Source organism: Impatiens glandulifera, chromosome 5, assembly GCF_907164915.1.
Source record: "Impatiens glandulifera chromosome 5, dImpGla2.1, whole genome shotgun sequence".
In the NCBI taxonomy this organism is placed as follows: domain Eukaryota; kingdom Viridiplantae; phylum Streptophyta; class Magnoliopsida; order Ericales; family Balsaminaceae; genus Impatiens; species Impatiens glandulifera.
This window is the reverse complement of record NC_061866.1, coordinates 3892406-3913275: the sequence shown is the minus strand read 5'-3', so window position 1 is coordinate 3913275 and position 20870 is coordinate 3892406. Positions and strand designations below refer to the sequence as shown.

Here is a 20870-nt window from a genome sequence, read left to right as displayed (position 1 = left end):
CACACCTTGTTGATCACATGTTATATAGGAGAAGAAAATTGTAAGAAAGATGAAGACAAGGATGGTGCTGTTCTTCTTCTTCATGGTGTATTAGCTAGTATTGCTTCTATATCAATATTTGATGATTCTACAAACTTATATATATATAAGTAATTAAAGGTGTCATATTCAATTCTTACTAAAAATATTAAAAGTGTCATGTTAGCCACCGAAAAACAAGAACGGTAAAAGATCAAAAAATAAAATAAAGTAAAAGATACCCACCCTCCACATGAAAGGTAGGTGAAGTTATTTGCATCTCAATAGCTTCATAATTTGCATGTTTGGTAAGCTTTTGTGTTTTTGTTTTTGTTTTTGTTTTCATCATATTTAGGTCACTTTAAAGTTTATGTATCTAATTATAGGTCATATATATTTTTAAATGATGTGACTTGTGACTGTGAAGAATTGAAGTCATGACAATAAATGTCATCATAAAGACTTCATTTTTATATGGTACCATTTTGAATTAATCATGCTAAATAAAGTTTGGATTTTTCTCACTTTTAATGAGATTTTTCCATCTACTATTGAAAAAGAAAATATAGTACTCACTTCTCAAAACAATTTAAATATTTGGATGAGTTCGATATTTTCAAAAATAAAAAAAATATTTTAGCTCGATAGACGATTCAATCGTGAAGGAAGTCGCTATCAACTCTCCTTGTGAAAGCTGACCACACGGTAATGCAACATATTCGACCACCTATGCATGATATACCATATACCTTTAGCTGAAATTTTATTAAAAACATTATATATTTCAATCGAATCCCCAATGCTATCTAATATATGTTAGGGTTTGCTATTGCTCTACATGTCTTTTGATGCTCTTACTTGGTGAGGTTTCTTTTTTTCTTTTTTATGTCTTAGTATATATAAATTTTGTGAATAAAATATTAGCACTCTTTTTTTATACTCGAGTTAACTCTTGAATTATATATTTATAATAAATAATAACATAATTTGAACTGATATTGTTTTTTTAATATTTTTATGAATTTTACAATTTTATTGTGATCGATTTTTGTTGTTAAATTAACAAGATAAGTTTTATATATCCTTCCAACAAAATTATTTTAGCTAAGCCATTATTTATATGTTTTAGGGGTTTGTGAGACTGATGCAAAAGTTTCATCTAATTAACAAAATAAAGTGATAATTAAAATTGTGTGGACTAGAAAGTAATTTGTTTTTTTGCAAAACAACCTTTCATTATTATTAGAAAAGTAAAATAGTGTTTAGTATGCCGGTCCTACTTAACATCATCAGTTCTATAATAACCGAAATATTAGAATTAGTAATGAATATTATATAGGGAGACGTACCCGTAGGCCTAATATTGACTAGTATCAATGTTCCGAGTTTGTGTATTTTAAATAGGGTTTGGAGTTTAGTCGGATTGAACATAGGAGTGGAGAAGCTACTCGGTCAACATGGGGATGGGAAATAGAGATGACAATTCTAAACCACCCCGGTTTCTTATTTGAATTACCCTGTAAGGAGAAGTTTTTATCTGTTTTGATCGGTAGCTGACCGAAGATGTGACATGTATGATATTTGTGTTCTCCGTCCCGATTACACCTTGAACACTAATAATCACTTAAATATATAAAATTACCAATTTATTTATTTATTCTTCATATTTTTAAAAAATTTTAAGTTTATTTTTTATAATAATATATATTTTCAATATATTACAATATATATAATTTTACAAAAATCATTTACACAATTTTATCAAAAGAATTTTTTCAATTTTTTTTAAAGGATATAGTATAATGGTGTCCCGCGGGAATTTCCCGAAATCGAATGAGTTGAGAATAATAGTGAAAAAAAAATCTCAAATTAGAATGGGACAAAGATGGTAAACGCACCCCTTCCCCTATCTGCCCCATTGTCATCCCTAATGAGGAGGGTGCGAAACTCAAACCTAATATCCTCCTATACTCAACTATAATAATATTAAAATTAAAATATATTTTTTTATTAAGATTTAATGTGACATTTCACATACCATATCATTACAAACAACGTAATAAATGAATACTTTATTTTGATTTATCTATACTCCACTCTAACTTTATTTCAATATTTGCAAGCGTATTTCAATTTTCACACTTCATCTTCAATCCGGACTTTTTAATTTTTTTTCTTCAACTTCCATCTCAACTTTTCATTTCACGATAGTAACAATAAAGTTGTTATATCCTTCCACATCTATTAAGTTGGTAAATAATCGGGTTTATCATCTTTAATATTTTTACAGTTATGTTTTTTCTTCTTAAATCTATAATCTTATAGGTATTTAATCAAATAATATAATATCTGTTAGGAATTGGGTACCCGACAAATAAAAAGTAAAAATATAAATAGAGATACTCGTCGGGGTCGGTTAGTGAAATAGAAATTGGAATTAGGGACAGGTACTTCACTACTTGCGGGTAGAGTACTCATTGTCATTCCTAATTCTATACCCTCTTTTATCAATTATATATCACTCTTTTCATAAATTAAAATACTAAAATATCCTATATTTAAAAAAAAAAAAATATTTGAAGTTTTTTTTATAAAAAAATATATAAATTCAATAAAATCACCCTAAATTAATATTTTTTAAATAATCTAAGTTTATTTTAATAAACTCAAATAGAACCAACTCTACAACTTTATCTATATAAATTGATATTTATTCTTACAAAATTAATTGGGGAGCTTTCTTTTCCTGTTTTATGGGGTTCGTGGCAACACATCACTATCACTGATTAAAAAAATGATTGAAAAAATGATAAAAAGTGAGAAGAGTGAAGAGGGGAAAAAATTATTATTTTTTGGGCCAATCAAATTGCACCACGTCATTTTTTCTCAATTTTTTTCACCAAAATTTTCTCTCTCAATCATTTTTCTTCTTTCAATTACTTTATTTTTAAAATAGAATATGATAATGGACCTACTTATAGCATCCATCTAACATATTGATCGTAGGTTTAAGTACATTTTAACTAACTAAGGTAGCGTTTTCTCAAATGGTTAAATTTTTAACTTTGTAAGTTTTTTTTTAATAAAGAGCTAAATAGAATAAAAGTTAACATGAGTTATTAAAATGATAATTACAAAAGATTCGAAACTCTTCTTACAAGGCGCCAAAATCACCTTTAAAAGTTTATAAAAAAATTAAATGTTTCCAATCAAGATTTTCATGTAGATTTGGATCAATCTAAAATTAAATGACATAATTATTTACTCAAAATTATGATAGATTTTAACCATTATAAATAAATAAATTATATATATATATATATATTATAATTTTTATTTTTATTAAAAAAATTAAAATTAAAATTAAAATAAAATTATAAAATTAAAATATATTATAATTTTTACTTATTATTTTAAAATAAAATCAATAAATCAAAATATTGTTAAAATGTAATTATTATTCAAATGTTTCCAAACCATTTCAAATACCTGAAAAAAATGGGAAATTTGAGTAAATGACCCTAAAGAGGGGTCAAATAGCCGATGGTGCGGCCCAATAATTTTAATAGCGCTGGTGAACCCCAAATTTTTTAATGACTATTATACTCCTGTGTGACGCACCTTCCAGATGCGTGACGCACCCTAAACCCTATAAAGTCATAATTTTTTTTCATTTTCGATTCATTTTCTCTCTCATCTATGTCTTCTCCGCCGGTAAACCCTAATGGCGGAGAAGATTTTCTCTTCTTTTCATCGGTGAAGAACAAATCGAAGAGGCACCGTGGACCATTCCACTATATTCAATGACGTAGAGCGGCGAAGAACTTCCAACGGCGAACTGCGGCTCCAACGACGAACGACGACGGCCAAAAGATAAAATTTCCACTATATTCGTTATATTCGTTTATATTTTGTGTTGTTTTCGTTTACATATGATTGTTTGTGTTGATTTCGTTTATAGAACGTCTTTGAATCGCCCTGATTCGTTGAATGCAGGTTGGTTGGTAGGTTGATTCGTATATGGGCTCTTCGGTTGGTTGGTTGCGTCACGCAGGTGCGTCACGCAAGTGCGTCACGCTGGCACGTGTCAAATTTATTTGTATTTTCAGCGACAATTGAAAATCTAGCCATTTTTGTAAAGCTCTTTCATTTACTATGAGAAAGACGACGAACTTCTCACTAGGGTTACTATCGATTCAGATTCTAGTTGAATTGACCGTTTACTAATTCGAAATTCTATTAATTTAGATGGTTCACTTGATGAATTCCAGGCAGAAATTCAATACAAAGCGCCGGAAAATGGCTCTAGTGAAGCGGGAAATTGTGGACGATGCTTTTCTCGAAGAATACAGCCATCCCAGCAAGAGATCTAAGTAACCCTCTTCTCTTTCAGTTCGATTACTCGATTTAGTTCATTTATCATTTGTTTTTTCAATTTCTAGCTTTAATTAGAGAATTGGGTTGACTAGAACGATTCGTTTTGATGAGGAATTATTGATTCTGTTGATCGTTAATCGTCATGGTACTGTTTATTTGCAGAAGAAAAGTTTAGGAACATGTGGGTTTCTAATGCCTTCATCTCAGTACAATCCTCTTGATGAACCGAGTCCATTGGGTTTACGGCTAAGGAAGAGTCCTTCGCTTCTGGATTTGATACAGATGAGGCTTACTCAAGAGAATATTAATAATATTGAATCATTAACTAAGGAGGAGCAAAAGGCTGCAGTATCTTCTACATCTAAGAAGCTGAAAGCTTCTAATTTTACTGGTTCTCTATTGAGGATTGGTTTCTGGGAGGTATATAAACTATTGAGGTTTTTTGGATTTAGTTATTACTTTAAGGTGGGTATTTCATTGGTTTTGTTTGGATGCATTATAAGTCAAGACATGAAGGGGATTTAGTGGTAATTAACTTGCTTCTTTTGATTGTTGTTGTTGGTTCGATTTTGTGTTTGAATGGCTTTTGAACTACTGCTGGTGAACTTTTGATTTGTATGACAACGATGTGTACATTTCTTTACAGATTTTACATATGGGCAAACTAGAACTACTTAGATTTGAGCAACTGTGGATCATAATTTCTTCATGTTCAAACTTCTCCTGCAAAGGAGGGGAAACACAGTCCACTTCTAGACATATGGGAAGTTTTCCACATTGTGGGCCTTCTCATAGTTCATCAGGTAGAGTGCAACTAATTATAGTTTGTAAAGTAATTATTTTGTTGTCCTTTCATTTCATTAATTGAAAATTTCTGATCATAATGCAGTAATGGACAACCATGCAATAGAAAAATATGACCAAACCTGCTCAAAAGATGTCGAGAATAGATTCACTTGGTGAACTGCTGGTTAATCTCCCGAAAATCGCTTCTCTCCCATAGTTCTTGTTCAACATTCCAGAGGATTCCAAGATGAACCAAACTAGATAACCTTGAATCTGTTGTTGGGAAAACTTGTTCTAGTAAATGAATGGTTCTTAAGAGGATTCTGAAATCGACGTTAATAAATTGTGTATAGATAATAGGTCTACTGTTTTCTGCTTTAATCTTTCTTTTAAATGTACAAGGAATATGTATAGTTTCAATTGTAAAAATATAAGGGTGGCAATTTAAGTTGGCAGGGTTAACGATTCTAACCTGACTCGATTCTACCTATTTCGAACCAAACTCGACTTGATTTTTTCATGGTTCGGTCCGCGAAAACTTCGAAAATTCAGTATAAATCAAATTTCAAATATTTATAAAATTCCCAACATAAGGTGATCATTATTGAGTAATGCCTGATTTACAAACCAATGTAATTACATATTTACTTACCCATCTATATGAAAATATCATGAATTCTTTACAAAGAAAAAAACAATTTATAAAAGACAGTATAAAGACACATATCATCTGATCTTTGTTGATCATAAAAAAGATCGATCAGATCCAGAAACTAGGGTTCTTCTTCGTCATTTTCCTGCACCAAACTGATTAACATGTCGATCTGGCTCTGCAATCTCACGTTCTCTCTTTCTACATGAGACATTTTATTTCTCTTCTCCAACAGCTGAGCTTCCAGGTGTTCAACACATTTTGCATCCTCTTCCAATTGCTCATTTAACACATCAATCTCTCTATCCTGAGTTTTCAACAGACAATGGAGAATACAATTATTAGAGTTTTCGGAGATTCCTATGTATGATACTACAAAGAATTAATTATTTTACACCTTTCTGTTCATTTCTTGAACAGTTATTCTCCTTATGCTTTCTACAACATCAACATTCACAAGCTTGCGCACCTGCGTGAGGCAGCTACGTGACGCACCCGCATTCACGAGACGCACCCGTATTCCGCCGCAACTGTGTCATTTACCTAATGAATCCATAATCTCTAAACCCTAACAAACAATGCATTCAAAGAAAGAAATAAAAGGAAGGAGTAAGCATACTAGTAGCAGCGGACATCCTTCCTTCGTTGGGATTCCGACGTCTTCATTGGGATTCCGACGTCGGGGTCGGGGTCTTTTTAGAGAGAAGGAGGAGAAGGGGAGAAGAGGAGGTGAAGAGAGAGAACAGGGAAGAAAGAAATATGAAGAACTAGAATTTTTTTAATTATATAGCTCGGGTGCGTCACGCAACTGGAGGGTGCGTGACGCAATAAGGGTATTTTCGGCAGAAAAAATTTTGGGGGTCACCAGCGCTATAAAAAACATGGGCCCGCACCATCGGCTATTTGACCCCTCTTTAGGGTCATTTCCTCAAATTTTCCGAAAAAAATGCAGATTAAAAAAATGCAGATTAAAAAAATGCATATTCAATTGTTCAGCCACACCTTAATTTTTTTTTAACACAATCATAAATAAATTTGATTACGCAAGACTGCCACCCTCCACTCTAGAGATCTAGAGATAGGGAACACTTTTATAAAAAAGCTTATTAATTAAATAATTTTAATTTTAATCTCTTAAATAAAATTCTTTATTTCCTTTTTTACACAATAAAAAATTTAAATATATATATATATATATATATATTTTATGTCCTCTATAAAAAAAAAATGCATTCCCTCTTCACCTCTTTAGTGACTTTTCTAACATGGAAGATGTCTCGTTTTTATTTTCACATTTTGTGTTTTTATCGTTGCGATATCATATTTATTTGGATCAAAATTTTTATCTTGAATTTTTGTGATTCGAATAAAATTCACAATCGTCGGTTAGTCGTTTACTGCTTATACTATTCGACTGTGTTGGTAAACCGTATCCAACTCCTTCGTAGCATCAAATGACACATAATTATCGGATCTGATTAGGGATGACAATGTGGCGGTTCGGGGCGGGGAATGCATTTACCATTCCCGCCCCACTTTTACTTTTGGGGATTTTTTTAATACCATCTCCGTCCCGTTCAGTTTTTTCGGTTTCAGAGAATCCCACGGGACACTGTTAATAATTTTTTTAAAATTAAATAAATTAAAGTTATACAATAAAATTATATAAATTAATTTTGTAATATAATATATATTGTAATATATTAAAATTTTATATTATTATAAAGAAATAACCTTCCTACTCTTATAAAATATAGTGAATAAATAAATATATTTGTGATTTAATATATTTAATTATGTTTATGGTGTTTGGAGCAGAATCGGTGTGAAATCGGGGCGGGGACACAAATATCATTCCCGCCCCATCCCAAATGGGGCAATTTGGTTCGGTTTTCGCGGGGCAGTTTCAAATTGTCAGCCTTAAATACGATGTTGTTTAATTTACATATTTTCAATAATGAGTTATTTGATTTAATCTTCCATATGAATTGTCCTTTTAAATTTATCTCTCATTATTTGTACGAAAATCTTATTATTTTGTTATATATATATATATATATATATATATAAACATTTTCGACATTGTTTATAAAGTCTCGGTTAAGGATAAATTCAACTACTTTCAAAATATTTTGTTAAGATTAACAAATTATATCACTATTGAGAATTTTAATTTTATAATTTGTCCTACATTTAATATATATAGATCATTAATTATTTGTATTTATTTTATATTATTTATTAATTAATTTAATTAAATTATATAATAAGTAATTTAGATATAATCTAGCCCAATATATTATCTCGAATGGTAAAATTGAGTCTCCTTATTTGGGTTAAATGAGATTTCGGACTTTGTAAATTTAAAACTCAGTTAATTTATCAACTACTATCATTTATATATAAAAAAAATACATGTTAAAAAAAGTGATATATGTTGATAGGTCATCTTCCTGTCCATGATCCAAGTTATATTTTGTGGTGGGTTCTTATTTTATTGACTACATATATATTTTCAATCAAAAACAATCTAAAACTAGATATGGACTCAAATAGAAATGGGTAAGAGATAGAGAAGATTTTATTAAGTTAATGGAAGGGGCGAGAATAAGAGAAGATGAATGGATTAAGAGAAGCGTTTAAGATTACGAAATGATTCCACCACGAATAAAACTAAAATGTCACCATTTCGACTTCTCCTAAAACACTTTGATTCTTTCAAGGAGGAGTGAAGATGAATGAATTATCCCATACTCAAAATGGTTTGACTAAAGGAGTATCAAATAGACTGAAATGTAGGAAGAGTTGAAGAGAATTGGGGGATAGTCAATTATTAAGAAAAACAATAACAAGTATTCGTGAATATAACCATCTCGTGTGAAAAAAGATTAAGAAATCTATTATATCTCATCATTAACGGTCATAATAAGGAGCTGGCCTGTCCCTGTTCTTGTCTCTGTCCCTGTCCCATTCCCTGTCCCTCATGTTCCATTCCCTGTCCCTATCTCCTCCAACCCTTCCAGAACGGTCATAAGGCCCCGGCCTCTCCCTGTACCTATTTCCTCTTTCATGTCGATCCTCCTGTCTGCCGCCACTTCTATATCCATCACCACTTCCACTTCCACTTCCACCGCCGCCCAAACCCAAACCCAAACCGAAACCCAAATCCTCCCTATCAACATACCTATCACGACTTTGATCTTCAAAACGATCACCCCTGTCCGAGTAAGAATCGTATCTATGTCTATCACCACCACTTCCTCCACCGCCAGCATAGGAGCATTGGCTAGAGTTATGGCCGTGACGCCCACACTTGGAACAGTCGATACTAATACTACTACTACCAGACCCATGTCTGTCTCCTCCTCCTCTATAACTATCGCTGTAACTGCCCCCACCACCACCTCTATGACCAACTAACCTTTCTTCCATATAACCACCACTATTGCGATCATGTGCCTTTCTCACTGTAATAACTAGACCATTCAATTCCCTACCGTTCATTTCCCTTATAGAATCTTCCATTGCTCTACGACTTCCAAACGATATAAACCCATATCCACGTGGTTGACCAGTTACCTTGTCCGCCATCACCTAACAACAAATCATAACTTACATTCATTCAGGGACTACAAAATTCTTTACACTTCTTTATGTTTTTGACATATGTTGGAAACAACCTCAAACCATAGCAACAGGTAGATAGAGTGCTTAATTAACTAGTTGACCCAAGCTGATATGCATCATAATCATGTTGTTTTAGGACTCTCAAGTTCAATATGCCAGCGAATCAAAACCTAAACCTTATCACCCATTAATGCTTCAATATTGAAACAATGAAAGTTGAGCAACCAGTTTGGAAAAAAGGGTGACAAGCGATCATACAAAGTAAAGCTTCATCCAAATTATCAAACTGCAAATGAACAGAAACAGCCCTTTAAGGTGGTTTCACTTTCTTCATCAGAGATCAAAACTTTTCAAACTAGAAGATACAAGCAAAAGGATTCTTGGCACCCAGAAATTGACCCCCAAAAAATGCATCACATGACCTAAGTGTCTAGAACTCCATAACTGCAGAAGAGAACTAAAAAAACAGGGGATACAAAGGTTAGGGATGTTCCCATATCATAAGGCTTGAACAGATCGATTTACAATTAATCCTCTTGTATAGACCAACCAAGAGATAGGATAGGAGAAACTTCTCTCCACAGATCACCCGGGTTTATCTAATGCTCAAATTCATTCAAGACTCAAAGTAGATCTTCGAAAACGAGTTATCTGATCACAAACATGCAAGAATACATTTTCGAAACAGACAAGAATTACCAAGAAGAGGAAAAGAAAACGAATCTGAGATATACCAACTCTTTTAATCTGGAGGAATTAAAGGGTTTTGTAACGATAAGAAAGAAATTGGAAGAGATAAAGAACATCCATCCCGTCAAGATTCAGTCATTACCAAAGATTGGATGATCCTCCCGTATCGGCTGAAAGCATCCTCAAGAATCCTCTGAGTGGTAAATCGAGACAGACCTCCGATAAAGATGCGATGATCTTCTCTTCCGGCCATCAGAGAAGGAACAAGAAAATATGATTTTCTATCTCTCGAACGAATCTCGCTATCAAGAAAACACTTTTCAATCTGGCGGGAAATGCTACAGACTTCAAACAGAAATCCAAGTTTTTAGTAATTTAAATATAAATAGATTTTTTAATAATTTAAAAAATAATAAAACCAAATATCTTACTTATTAAATTGTAAGAATTATATTTAAAAAATGAAAAAATATTTGTAATACAAATTGTCTTTTGAACCGGCACAAAGGAGAAAATTGAGAAAATACAAAATTGTGAGATTTTTCGAGTGTAATCAAGTACCAAAAATTTTACATAAATAAAACTGGGTGAAGTAATGATAAAGAGCGAGAATATAGTTTATGAATGGTGTAGGGAACGATGTGACATCATGTGTGGATTTCAAATCTAATAGGAGAGAAAAAAATTATTTTCAAGTTCATTGACGTACTGACACATCAATCCCGATACTATTCATGACACAAAATTCTCGTTCTATATTATTACTTAACTAGGTGAGGACTCTTTTTAAAACTAGTATAAGTTTTTGTTAAATTTTATTTTCGAATTTCAAAACCTGAAAGGAAAATCATTAAAAATGTACAAACTTAATAATATTTTTCTAAACCAATTATAATTTTAATTGGAATGATAAGTTTGTCTATTCAATAGAATGTTGAAATGTCTATCACTAATTAAGGTTAAATTCTCTAATTAAGTCATTTTTATTATTAAAATTTTATTCTTAATATTTAGAATAAGATATTGTTGAGTTGATTTTTTTTAAATCAATCAAAATTAAACACCATCTCATATTTTTAAATCTTCTTTTAAAAAACCTCTCATTTTTTAAAGTTACCAACCATCAATAACTTTTAAATAAATCAAGATTTATTTTTAAGAATTGAATAGTCCTACGTCCATGTCCATTGACAATAATAATACATACAACTGATAAATAGATAATGTTTTGCAAAACAAATATTGATCCAGATATTATTCAGTCAGTTCTTTAAACACTTTTATATTTTTATTCTTGAAGACTTCTAGCTGTATCAAATAATCTTGGAGTCAAACTTGATCCGTCCATAATAACTCTAATAAAATTTTATAATCCGCCGGCTACATTATCATGTACTAGACAACAATTAATTATATAAAATCCACATTAAGTCAAAACATTTTTTATTTAAATGATCAAATATATTCAAAATAAAAAATATATATTGTACATTACAACCAACAAAGTATTAGAGTGGGTTGTCATTTATGCTCACGTATATGATGTCTTTATTCATTCTTTTAAAGAGTGTGACAGTAAAATAGAGAAAATAATGTGTAAATTTAAATGTAAATCTATTACATCATTTCGATAGAAGAACCTTATTAAAGAAAACAAGATCTTGAATATTCACACCTCCTTGATTATTTCAAAACAGATTTATTTATTAATTCATATTATTTATTCACATTAATCAAAAAAAAAATCTATATATATATGTTTACAAAAACATTTTGGATCATTATAAAAAAGAAGTAAAAAAAAAATTATACTAAATAAAATATGTATAAAAAATCACATTATAATTTGAATAATATTTTTTCCTTTAATAATGCAAAGTTGAAACAAATTCCTATAACTATAAGAGATCATACAATTTTTTTATAAAAAAATAAAAAAAAAAGTGAATGATGTTCCATGACAATAAAGAAAAAACAATCATATGAATATATGAATTTGATTGTATATAAAATAGTGACAAGAATATATTTTATTAATTATTTGAAAATGAATGATATATAGGATCATCATATAGTTTGATTCTCTCACTTATGCACGATTTGAATGAATATTATTAATAGAATAAAATTACAAGTAGAGACAAAATAATGGATTTTATTTATGGGTGAAAAATATTGGCTTTGTTTGGTTAAAAATAAATTAAACTTAATCATAGTCTAACACCATTTCATTTACTCTAATTATTTAAGTACTTAATTTATTAAATAATAAAAACTTGTATCTCTTTAAATATATATATATATATAGTTTTAATATAGTTTTTTTACTTAAAAAAAATTAAAACTAACCCCATCCAGAAAAGTCTGTCTTTTTCAACGTAGGACAAAGGTAAGGCTGGCCGGCATATGACCGTTAATTTGTTTTATCCTTTTTCTATCTCTAAAATGTTCTTACTATCACTCCAACTATAAAATAATTAATAGAGAGATCAGCTAATTTCGCTCTGAATACAGCTAGCTTGTTTGAAGATCATCATCATATAGATCCACATGGATAATCCTAAAGCATTGGAAGAAGGGTTAGGACGAGAAAAACATGATCATCATGTGGATCAGATTGAACATGATCAGAAAGATGATGATCAGAAGAGTTTTATCAAAGATCATGATGATCAGAAACCGCCCACCAAGCCTACAACAAAGAGGGTAGCCACTCTCGACGCTTTTCGTGGCCTAACAATCGTGGTTAGTCTCGTGATCTCAAAATCGATAATCTTTTGTTTTGATTTTGGTAAATGGTCCGATTGTGAAGACTCGAACATATTACCTTTCGGATATGAGTTATTACGCTCTACCATTGAATTATGAGTCTTCACAAAATCAATGACCCTACTTAATTTGGTTTGAACATTGGTGTTTTTTTTTTTGTGGGTGGCAGTTGATGGTGTTAGTGGATGATGCTGGGGGAGTGTACTCTAAGATTGATCATTCTCCATGGAATGGTTGCACCTTGGCTGATTTTGTGATGCCTTTTTTCTTGTTCATTGTTGGTGTTGCTATTGCCCTTGCCCTTAAGGTACATTTTTAGATTTTCACCTTCCAACAAAGCATAATCCATTTTTAGATGTTTAATTAAGGAAGAATTCATGAAGATGGCTTAAATTTGATGTTTTAGAAAATTCCAAAAGTTAAAGATGCAGTCAAGAAAATCATCTTAAGGACATTGAAGCTTCTTTTTTGGGGAATACTCTTGCAAGGTATTATTTTTTATTCTATTTTATACCTAAAGGGGTATTAAATATTAATATATCATGGAAAAGTAACTTTTTTTTTGTTACAAGGTATTTTGTTGATAATTTGATTATTAAAACATAATGAGTTATTTGAAAATCATTCAAATAACCCAAACTCTAGTAGTATTATTCTCACATTATATAGTTTTAATACGAAATTTGGGCAGGTGGGTATTCTCATGCACCGGATGAACTAGCTTACGGAGTTGATATGAAGTTTATAAGATGGTGCGGGATTCTTCAGGTAATTAATCTAGAAAATAATGTGAAAATCGAATTAAAGAAGTGTTGATATAATTGATTTTTATGTGTAGAGAATAGCGTTGGTATATTTAGTTGTTGCTCTGATTGAAACGTTTACTACCAAGCTTAGGCCAACCGATCTTGACCGAGGTCATTTCGCAATTTTCGCGGCATACAAATGGCAATGGTGAGCCTTGTGATAAACAATTAATTAGATTTATTCTCTTATAAATTGTGTAATTAATTATAGGTTGGGAGGCTTTATATCATTTATCATTTATATGGCTGTGACATTTGGACTTTATGTACCTGATTGGACCTTTGTGGTTCACCAAGGGCAAGGGGGTATTTATATACCAGGGAAATATACAGTAAGTAACTAATTGGTACATTTATTGAATAATGTAAGCACTATATATTGTTGTGATGAAATATTTCAGGTTAAATGTGGGATGAGAGGCCATTTGGGACCGGCTTGTAATGCGGTTGGTTTTGTGGATCGAGCGGTTTGGGGCGTCAATCATCTCTATTCCCAGCCTGTTTGGTCGCGTTTAAAGGTTCATGCCAATCATGGGATGTTATGAATTATCTTTTGTCTCAATTTTTTATTGCTAAGTTAATCCGTTATTTTAGGCTTGCACGATTTACTCGCCGGATGCAGGAAAACTACGCGATAATGCACCAACATGGTGCATGGCTCCGTTTGAACCGGAAGGCTTGTTGAGGTCCATCGCGTAACTAACTTAACAATTGTGTGTTCTTTTTTTTTCATATAGAATTTTTTTATGTTTTTTCAGTTCAATTTCGGCGATCATGTCGGGCACCATTGGAATTCATTATGGACATGTGTTGATCCATTTTAAGGTTTATTTATTGCTAAGTTTATTTTTAAGATAAAAAATAAACTTATGATTATTGTAAAATTGAATTACTAATTGATTGTATAGGGTCATGGTGAGAGGCTAAAGCAATGGGTAACAATGGGATTTGGATTAATTGTTATAGCTATCATCCTTCATTTTACAGATGGTGTGTTTAATTTTTATTTGTTCATTAATTAATTAATTAGCTATTTAAATATGCATACATTTATTTGGTTTTAATTTATTAAACTGCAGGCATTCCAATGAATAAACAGCTGTACAGTTTCAGCTATGTCTGTTTCACAGCTGGTGCAGCTGGACTTGTTTTCTCTGGATTCTACCTTATAGTAAGTACAATAACAAAAAAAAATGATATTTTTGGATTTTATTGTTTAGGGTTTATATTTGATGAACTTATATATGTATACAGATTGATGTGTGGGGGGTGAGGATGCCATTCTTGTTCTTGGAATGGATAGGGATGAATGCTATGTTAGTTTATGTGATGGCAGCTCAAGGAATCTTTGCAGCATTCATCAATGGTTGGTATTATAAATCTCCAGAAAATTCACTGGTAAGTATATTTATAGATTAAAAAGATTTAATTTTGGGATTAGGGTTTTGATGGGTTTTGTTTGTTTTTTTGTTGAATGGAGGTGCATTGGATTCAAAAGCATGTTTTTATTGATGTTTGGCATTCAAGGAGATTGGGGACACTTTTGTATGTCATATTTGCTGAAATCACCTTCTGGGCTGTGGTTGCTGGTATTTGTCATAAGTTAGGAATTTACTGGAAACTGTAAAAAAAAAAAATTATCTTTTCACTTCTGTTTGGCAGATTTTTTTGAAAAAATATCTCTATCTTTCACTTTCCAAAGGCTAAATGGGCCTAGTGTCTTCATCTTTCTTAATTATTTTTGTCCAGGTTTTGGTAAAGATATTATTCTTAGGCCTGGTTTTCTTTGGGTTATTTGAAAAACCCAAACAAAATCAATTTTTCAATCAATCACTTCTCAACAATCATATCACTCATTTCATTAACCAAAATACTAAAATACCCTCTATTTTAAATTATTATTTTTTATTTTATTTATATATATCAATACCCTTTAAGTCATTTTATCAAAAATAATCATCACTTTCTCAAAATCATCACCAATCATTATTATCTTCTCCCTCTAGGTTTTTTAAAAAACCTCAATCCGAACAAGCCCTTAGTTAATTATTAAAGAGAATGTGGGGTTGTCAAAGAGGTTCCCCACAAACACTAACTCATCCAAAAGCTATATGGATAAACATAAAGTCTATTCCAAATCAAATATGAAATTACAATGGCAGGTCACATTACAAGGATCACATTACAAGGATATGGAATAGGAACATCGATCATATATGAAATGACTTGATAAGTGGGGTCGTGTTGGCCCGATATTATTTAGAGAAATGACTTAGTAAGTGTGGTTGTTTTGGTCTGATAATATATGGGGATTAGATCATGTAAACAACTTAAAATGGTCACACATGTGATTTGGTTAGACGACATCTATATAAATGCAATTAACTATTCATTAATTGAAATATGAATTTAGGAGACATTTTTTTTTAAATGATGAAATTTCCAATTTAGAAGACATTGAGAAAGAGGAAAGTGTAAATATCTCAACATTAAGTCAAAAAATATCAATTCATGGAGACATTAAACCAATAAAACATAAATAATAATAAATAAAAACTTATAGTACAGCCACTATTTGGATATGTTTTCCAAAATTTAAATTTGACTTAAATAAGAATAATGATGCTTAAATAATTGATTTTTTTTGAGAACGCTGGGTTCCGTTACTTCTATGGAGTGCGACTAATCCCCGCAGGTTAAGTACATAGCCTGCAAACATATTTAACCAACTAACCAGGCGCAGAACTTGCCGCCTGACGGGCTCGAACCCAGGACCTCATGGAGGCCTGAGGGATATCCATCTCTTGTTGCCACTAGGCTAGAAGAGGGGATAAATAATTGATATTTGAGTCATCCTGAACGACGATGGTATGAGATAAGAAAGAGGCAGTTAAAATCGAGAGTTTACGTAGTTAGTTGTAAAGAGTTTACATGAAATTGTAAAAATTTAATTTTTAAAAAAAATAATAGTTATATATTATTATTATTTATATATAATTAAATATTTTATACTTACCCAATTTTAAGAAATTATATATTTTATTATAAAATTAATTAAAAAATAATAATAAGGAAATAACACTATAAAAAATTATATTTACAAAATTAATTATATTAATTAATTAATTTAAATAAATAATAAATTAATTTTTAATTTCTAAATATAATTTTTTTTTAAAAGTAAAATCGTATAGATTTATAAAATTAAAATTATTTATAAACTCGTAAAAATCGTAAAATTTTATTATGTAGATTTAAAATTGTAAGAGTTTACTTATTTAATAGTTTACTTACAATCAGACTCGTTAACCTTACGTAAAATCTTACGAGATTTTAAAAACTTTGGATAAGAATGAATTTTAGGCTATGAATAAGTCAAATGAGCTTACAAAAATGGTTAAATGTTTTAGGATTTTATTTCAATTACATTCACTAGAATATCAGGTTATTATAACTCATTAACAACCTTAATCCATACTTTTCTATAGCAAATAATACCATGACTTAGGTAATCTTAGTCTTGCCCAAGTGGTGCTCCATAACTAGCTCTAAATGCTATTAGTCTCTCGACAATGAAAAAAAAAACATCAATTTAACATTCTTAAAACACATGTAACAAACAACACATAATAAAACATTTCTTCATACACTTACTATCAATGAAGAATCAAGCCCGGCCAAAGGGTGAAAGGCAAGTTACAGCATTTGCATCTCTATGATCCAAAATTTTCTTAAAATTGTATTATTAATTAATTATTTAATTAATATGTATATATAATCAATCACTTAGTATACCTTTTTGGTATATATTTTATTTTTGTTAAAGTTTATATTTAGTATATCTTTTAAATTTTGTGAGACACAATTTCTTTTTCTTTTTGAATTGGGCCTTGATTCTCAATTGCCTGCCCTAATGAGAATATCATTAAGAAAATGATTATTCCTAAAAACTTAGAAAAAGAATAAGAAATCTCTTTCGGACCTTAGGAATTTGTCACAAATAAAACTTAGAATAATGAATGTTCCCATTGGTATCCATAATTCAAAGATTTTGCACCCATTTCTCCATTATCACAACTAATTAGTAATAGTGTATACCCTTTAAGCTATAACTATAAGTTCATTAAAAAAAACTATATATGAAACAAATTTACATGAGAAATTCCAGAAGATTAATCATAATTTTTTAATTAATCCAATCCCATCCCATTAGAATCTTCCAAACAGCTTCCTCAATCTTCTTCCTAGGAACAACCAATCCATTATTCCCTTCATCAAGTAACACTCTATACACTTCAAACTCCCTGTCTCCTATCATATGCCTTCCAATCTCTAATTCAAATCAAACAGATAATACAATTTTCTTATCATATATCATTAATTATATTAACTTGAGAAATATATGAATGAATTGAACATACTGAAAAGATGCCTGTATTAAGCAACTTGAGAGCAAGTGTGATATCATGAAAAACAAGAGGTCTGCCTTTCCCCGACAACAATTCAACAGGATTCGCCACCAGCAACTCCGTGTCTGGACCACGACTAACAACTGCCACTCGAATTGGACACATTAATTCCTCGTGAAGACGATATTCAACTATCTTCTTCTGCCCTTCTGATTGCAGTATGAACAAGTCCACCTCACAAGTATCTCCATTTTTCTTTTTCTTTATCTTCTTCTTCATGAATCGCCCATGAGAAATCTGTTAATGTAAAGTAGCAATCATCAATAAAAATGGAATCTTTACTTTGTTCATTCATTCATTCATGTATGTACATACCTGGATACTGTAATCCTTTAATGTTCGCGTTATATCATAGAGAAGACCCTTGTGATCTTGACAAACAATTTGAACAAGGGTATGACTTGAACTAAGAGAATTGTCCATGGATATGGATATGGACTCATTGTTTTGAGAAACAAACTGATCCACAATTGCTGGAGGAAGGAAAGATGTGGTTCGAGTAGAACATGCTGCAATTTCAGGTCCAACCATTTCTATTTCACATGTAACTATAGCTGTCCCTAATGTATCTTTCAGATGTTTAATCGTTTCTTCTTGTCCCTTCTTCGTATACAATAATCCTCTGTCAAATGTGGTAAAAAATGAGTATAATTTCTTCTTCTTCTTCTTCTTTGTTTTAAATGAGAAAATAAACAACAAACCTAGTGTCTGTTACGAAGAATAAGTCTACCATTCTTCCCTCTGGTGTGGTAGATATCTTCAATCTCTTTATAACAAGTTCTAGCTCACAAAGAACAACTGTAACATCTGTCAAAAACAAGGTCAATTGAGGAATCTAATTGAAAGCAGAATTAAAAAAGGAATGTTATTACCATGTAAAAGACCATGTCTATTATCATGACAAAAGAACTTCAAGAGGAAAACGTCAGGAGGATCAAGGGGCGGTTCAGATTTATAAAAAGCGATACCAGAAGCTGAAGAACAAGAAGGAGATACTTCAATGAGCCTCTTCTTTAATAAGCTCCATCTGGTGGATTCATTTCCGGTGACCCAGAACAATATGTAACACCATTTTCCGTCAGTAGACACATCTGATCATATTCATGAACACAAATCTGAATCTGATTTACATATATATATTATGGGAAAGAGAGAAAGAATGAGATCGAACAGACTGACCGACTCTGAGAATGGTTAAGCGAAAACAGAGGATGAGGCGGCAAAGATCACAGCCTAAACCAATCTTGTCGGGGCAATTGACAGTTATGATGGTGGGATCGTTTGGTTTATTGGGATCAGGGTGACTGATGATCACTACATCTTCTTGTAGAATACCCATCTGTTCTTCCTTCGAATTAAACTTGAAATCTTCAAATACCCGTCAACTAATTCTTCATTCTAGTACTGTTCCTCTTAACTTCTTCTTCTTCTCTCTTTGTAATTGTTACTCCTTAAAGCTGGGGGAATTAAATACAATTTAAATTGACTGATGAAGCTATCCACCATTTGGAAACAACCAGAGATATCTGGGTTTTGAAAAAATAAAATCTATTTTAAATTTATTTGTTTTAATATCTTATTTAAATATTAATTTAGATAAAATAATACTTTTTAAACATGTTTTAGATTAAAAAAATAAAAATAAAAAGATTTAAGTTATTTTAGTTTTTAATTAATTAATTATTAAAATATTTTTTTAAATTTAATAAAAAGAAATAAAAATATTTTAATATTTTAATTAATAAATATTAATTAGTTAGTTATAACGTTAATAAAATTATTGAGAGATTTTTTTTAAAATTAAATAAAATTATAGACAAAATTCAAAAAGACATTATCAAAAAAAATAAAAAAATCTAGTTGTCATTTCAAATGGTTTTTAGGACATTTGATTAGGGTGAGTGGTGAGTAGAATGTAATCAAAATTTTACTATCTTCCCTTTCTAACTAAATTTATTTATTTAGTTAGATAGATTTAGGTATTATTTGAATTTTAATTTTGAAAAAAATCTTTAAAGTAGCTTAAGAAAATCAAAATTTAGAGTTCAATTCTTAATTAAAATGCTTGAGACGTCTTATATAACTTATTTAGGTAAATTATGATTCAGACAACTTAAATAAAGTTGATGAGATCTTAATACTATTCGAATTTATTATTTTAATTTTTTTGTAAAGATGAAAATTCAAAATTATTTCTAATACATGGACGGCATAAATTGATAAGACTAAATCATATAAATTTATAATAATATAATTGCTGACAAACTTATTATTATTATTATTATTTTGATGAGAGATGGAGTTAGGAGGCAGTAGAAGTTAATAATAATAAGTGGGGGTTCCATTATAAAAAAAAAAAATCCGCTTTCTTATACAAATCATCTTTTAAAAACTAAAAACATTGGATTGGATGAAAATATTCTGAATATTGAATCTGAATTGCCGCCCAACTCCAATGTTTTACTTTAATCCCAATCTTATCCTGTAAACACCTTTCTTACTTTTATCTTTATTATTTAAATAAACAATAAAATATCCAAACATTTCGTACAAAAATTAATAAGGATGAAAATTAAGAGAAATTTATTTATTTTAATTTTTAACATAAAAAGTTAACGTAAATTACATTAATAACTTTCTTGAACTCTAATTTTTAATATTTTTATAAGACAATTA

The 20870-nt window shown here is 30.5% G+C and overlaps 3 protein-coding genes across 3 annotated transcripts; 1 reads left to right on the top strand and 2 right to left on the bottom strand.

Moving 5' to 3' along the window:
* Positions 1–8746: 8746 nt before the first annotated feature.
* On the bottom strand, positions 8747–10403 carry LOC124938871 (glycine-rich RNA-binding protein 7-like). Its single transcript, XM_047479397.1, has 2 exons — positions 10293–10403; positions 8747–9427 (listed from the first exon to the last, which is right to left on the bottom strand). The coding sequence occupies exons 1-2, from the start codon at positions 10401–10403 to the stop codon at positions 8747–8749; spliced, it is 792 nt and encodes a 263-aa protein (XP_047335353.1).
* A 2265-nt stretch (positions 10404–12668) lies between these two features.
* Positions 12669–15439, top strand: LOC124938706 (heparan-alpha-glucosaminide N-acetyltransferase). The gene is made up of 13 exons (XM_047479201.1): positions 12669–12895; positions 13089–13226; positions 13326–13407; positions 13611–13687; positions 13758–13873; positions 13937–14057; positions 14127–14243; positions 14320–14411; positions 14484–14550; positions 14634–14715; positions 14805–14896; positions 14980–15123; positions 15206–15439. The coding sequence occupies exons 1-13, from the start codon at positions 12701–12703 to the stop codon at positions 15350–15352; spliced, it is 1470 nt and encodes a 489-aa protein (XP_047335157.1). The 5' UTR covers positions 12669–12700; the 3' UTR covers positions 15353–15439.
* Positions 15440–17735: 2296 nt separating this feature from the next.
* Positions 17736–19629, bottom strand: LOC124938442 (ACT domain-containing protein ACR10-like). The gene is made up of 5 exons (XM_047478884.1): positions 19374–19629; positions 19067–19285; positions 18896–19001; positions 18510–18816; positions 17736–18431 (listed from the first exon to the last, which is right to left on the bottom strand). The coding sequence occupies exons 1-5, from the start codon at positions 19531–19533 to the stop codon at positions 18093–18095; spliced, it is 1131 nt and encodes a 376-aa protein (XP_047334840.1). The 5' UTR covers positions 19534–19629; the 3' UTR covers positions 17736–18092.
* Positions 19630–20870: the final 1241 nt, after the last annotated feature.

Bases quoted from the DNA above. Each gene is read 5' to 3' on its own strand.
- LOC124938706 (XM_047479201.1), top strand. From the start codon at position 12,701: ATGGATAATCCTAAAGCATTGGAAGAAGGGTTAGGACGAGAAAAACAT. The intron at 12,896-13,088 runs GTTAGTCTCGTG...TGTGGGTGGCAG, and splicing joins TTCGTGGCCTAACAATCGTG to TTGATGGTGTTAGTGGATGA. The intron at 15,124-15,205 runs GTAAGTATATTT...TGTTGAATGGAG, and splicing joins AATCTCCAGAAAATTCACTG to GTGCATTGGATTCAAAAGCA.
- LOC124938871 (XM_047479397.1), bottom strand. From the start codon at position 10,403: ATGGCCGGAAGAGAAGATCATCGCATCTTTATCGGAGGTCTGTCTCGA. The intron at 9,428-10,292 runs GTAATGACTGAA...ATTTGTTGTTAG, and splicing joins GGAGGATCATCCAATCTTTG to GTGATGGCGGACAAGGTAAC.
- LOC124938442 (XM_047478884.1), bottom strand. From the start codon at position 19,533: ATGGGTATTCTACAAGAAGATGTAGTGATCATCAGTCACCCTGATCCC. The intron at 19,286-19,373 runs GTCAGTCTGTTC...GAATATGATCAG, and splicing joins CTTAACCATTCTCAGAGTCG to ATGTGTCTACTGACGGAAAA. The intron at 19,002-19,066 runs GTAATAACATTC...TGTTTTTGACAG, and splicing joins TAGACATGGTCTTTTACATG to ATGTTACAGTTGTTCTTTGT.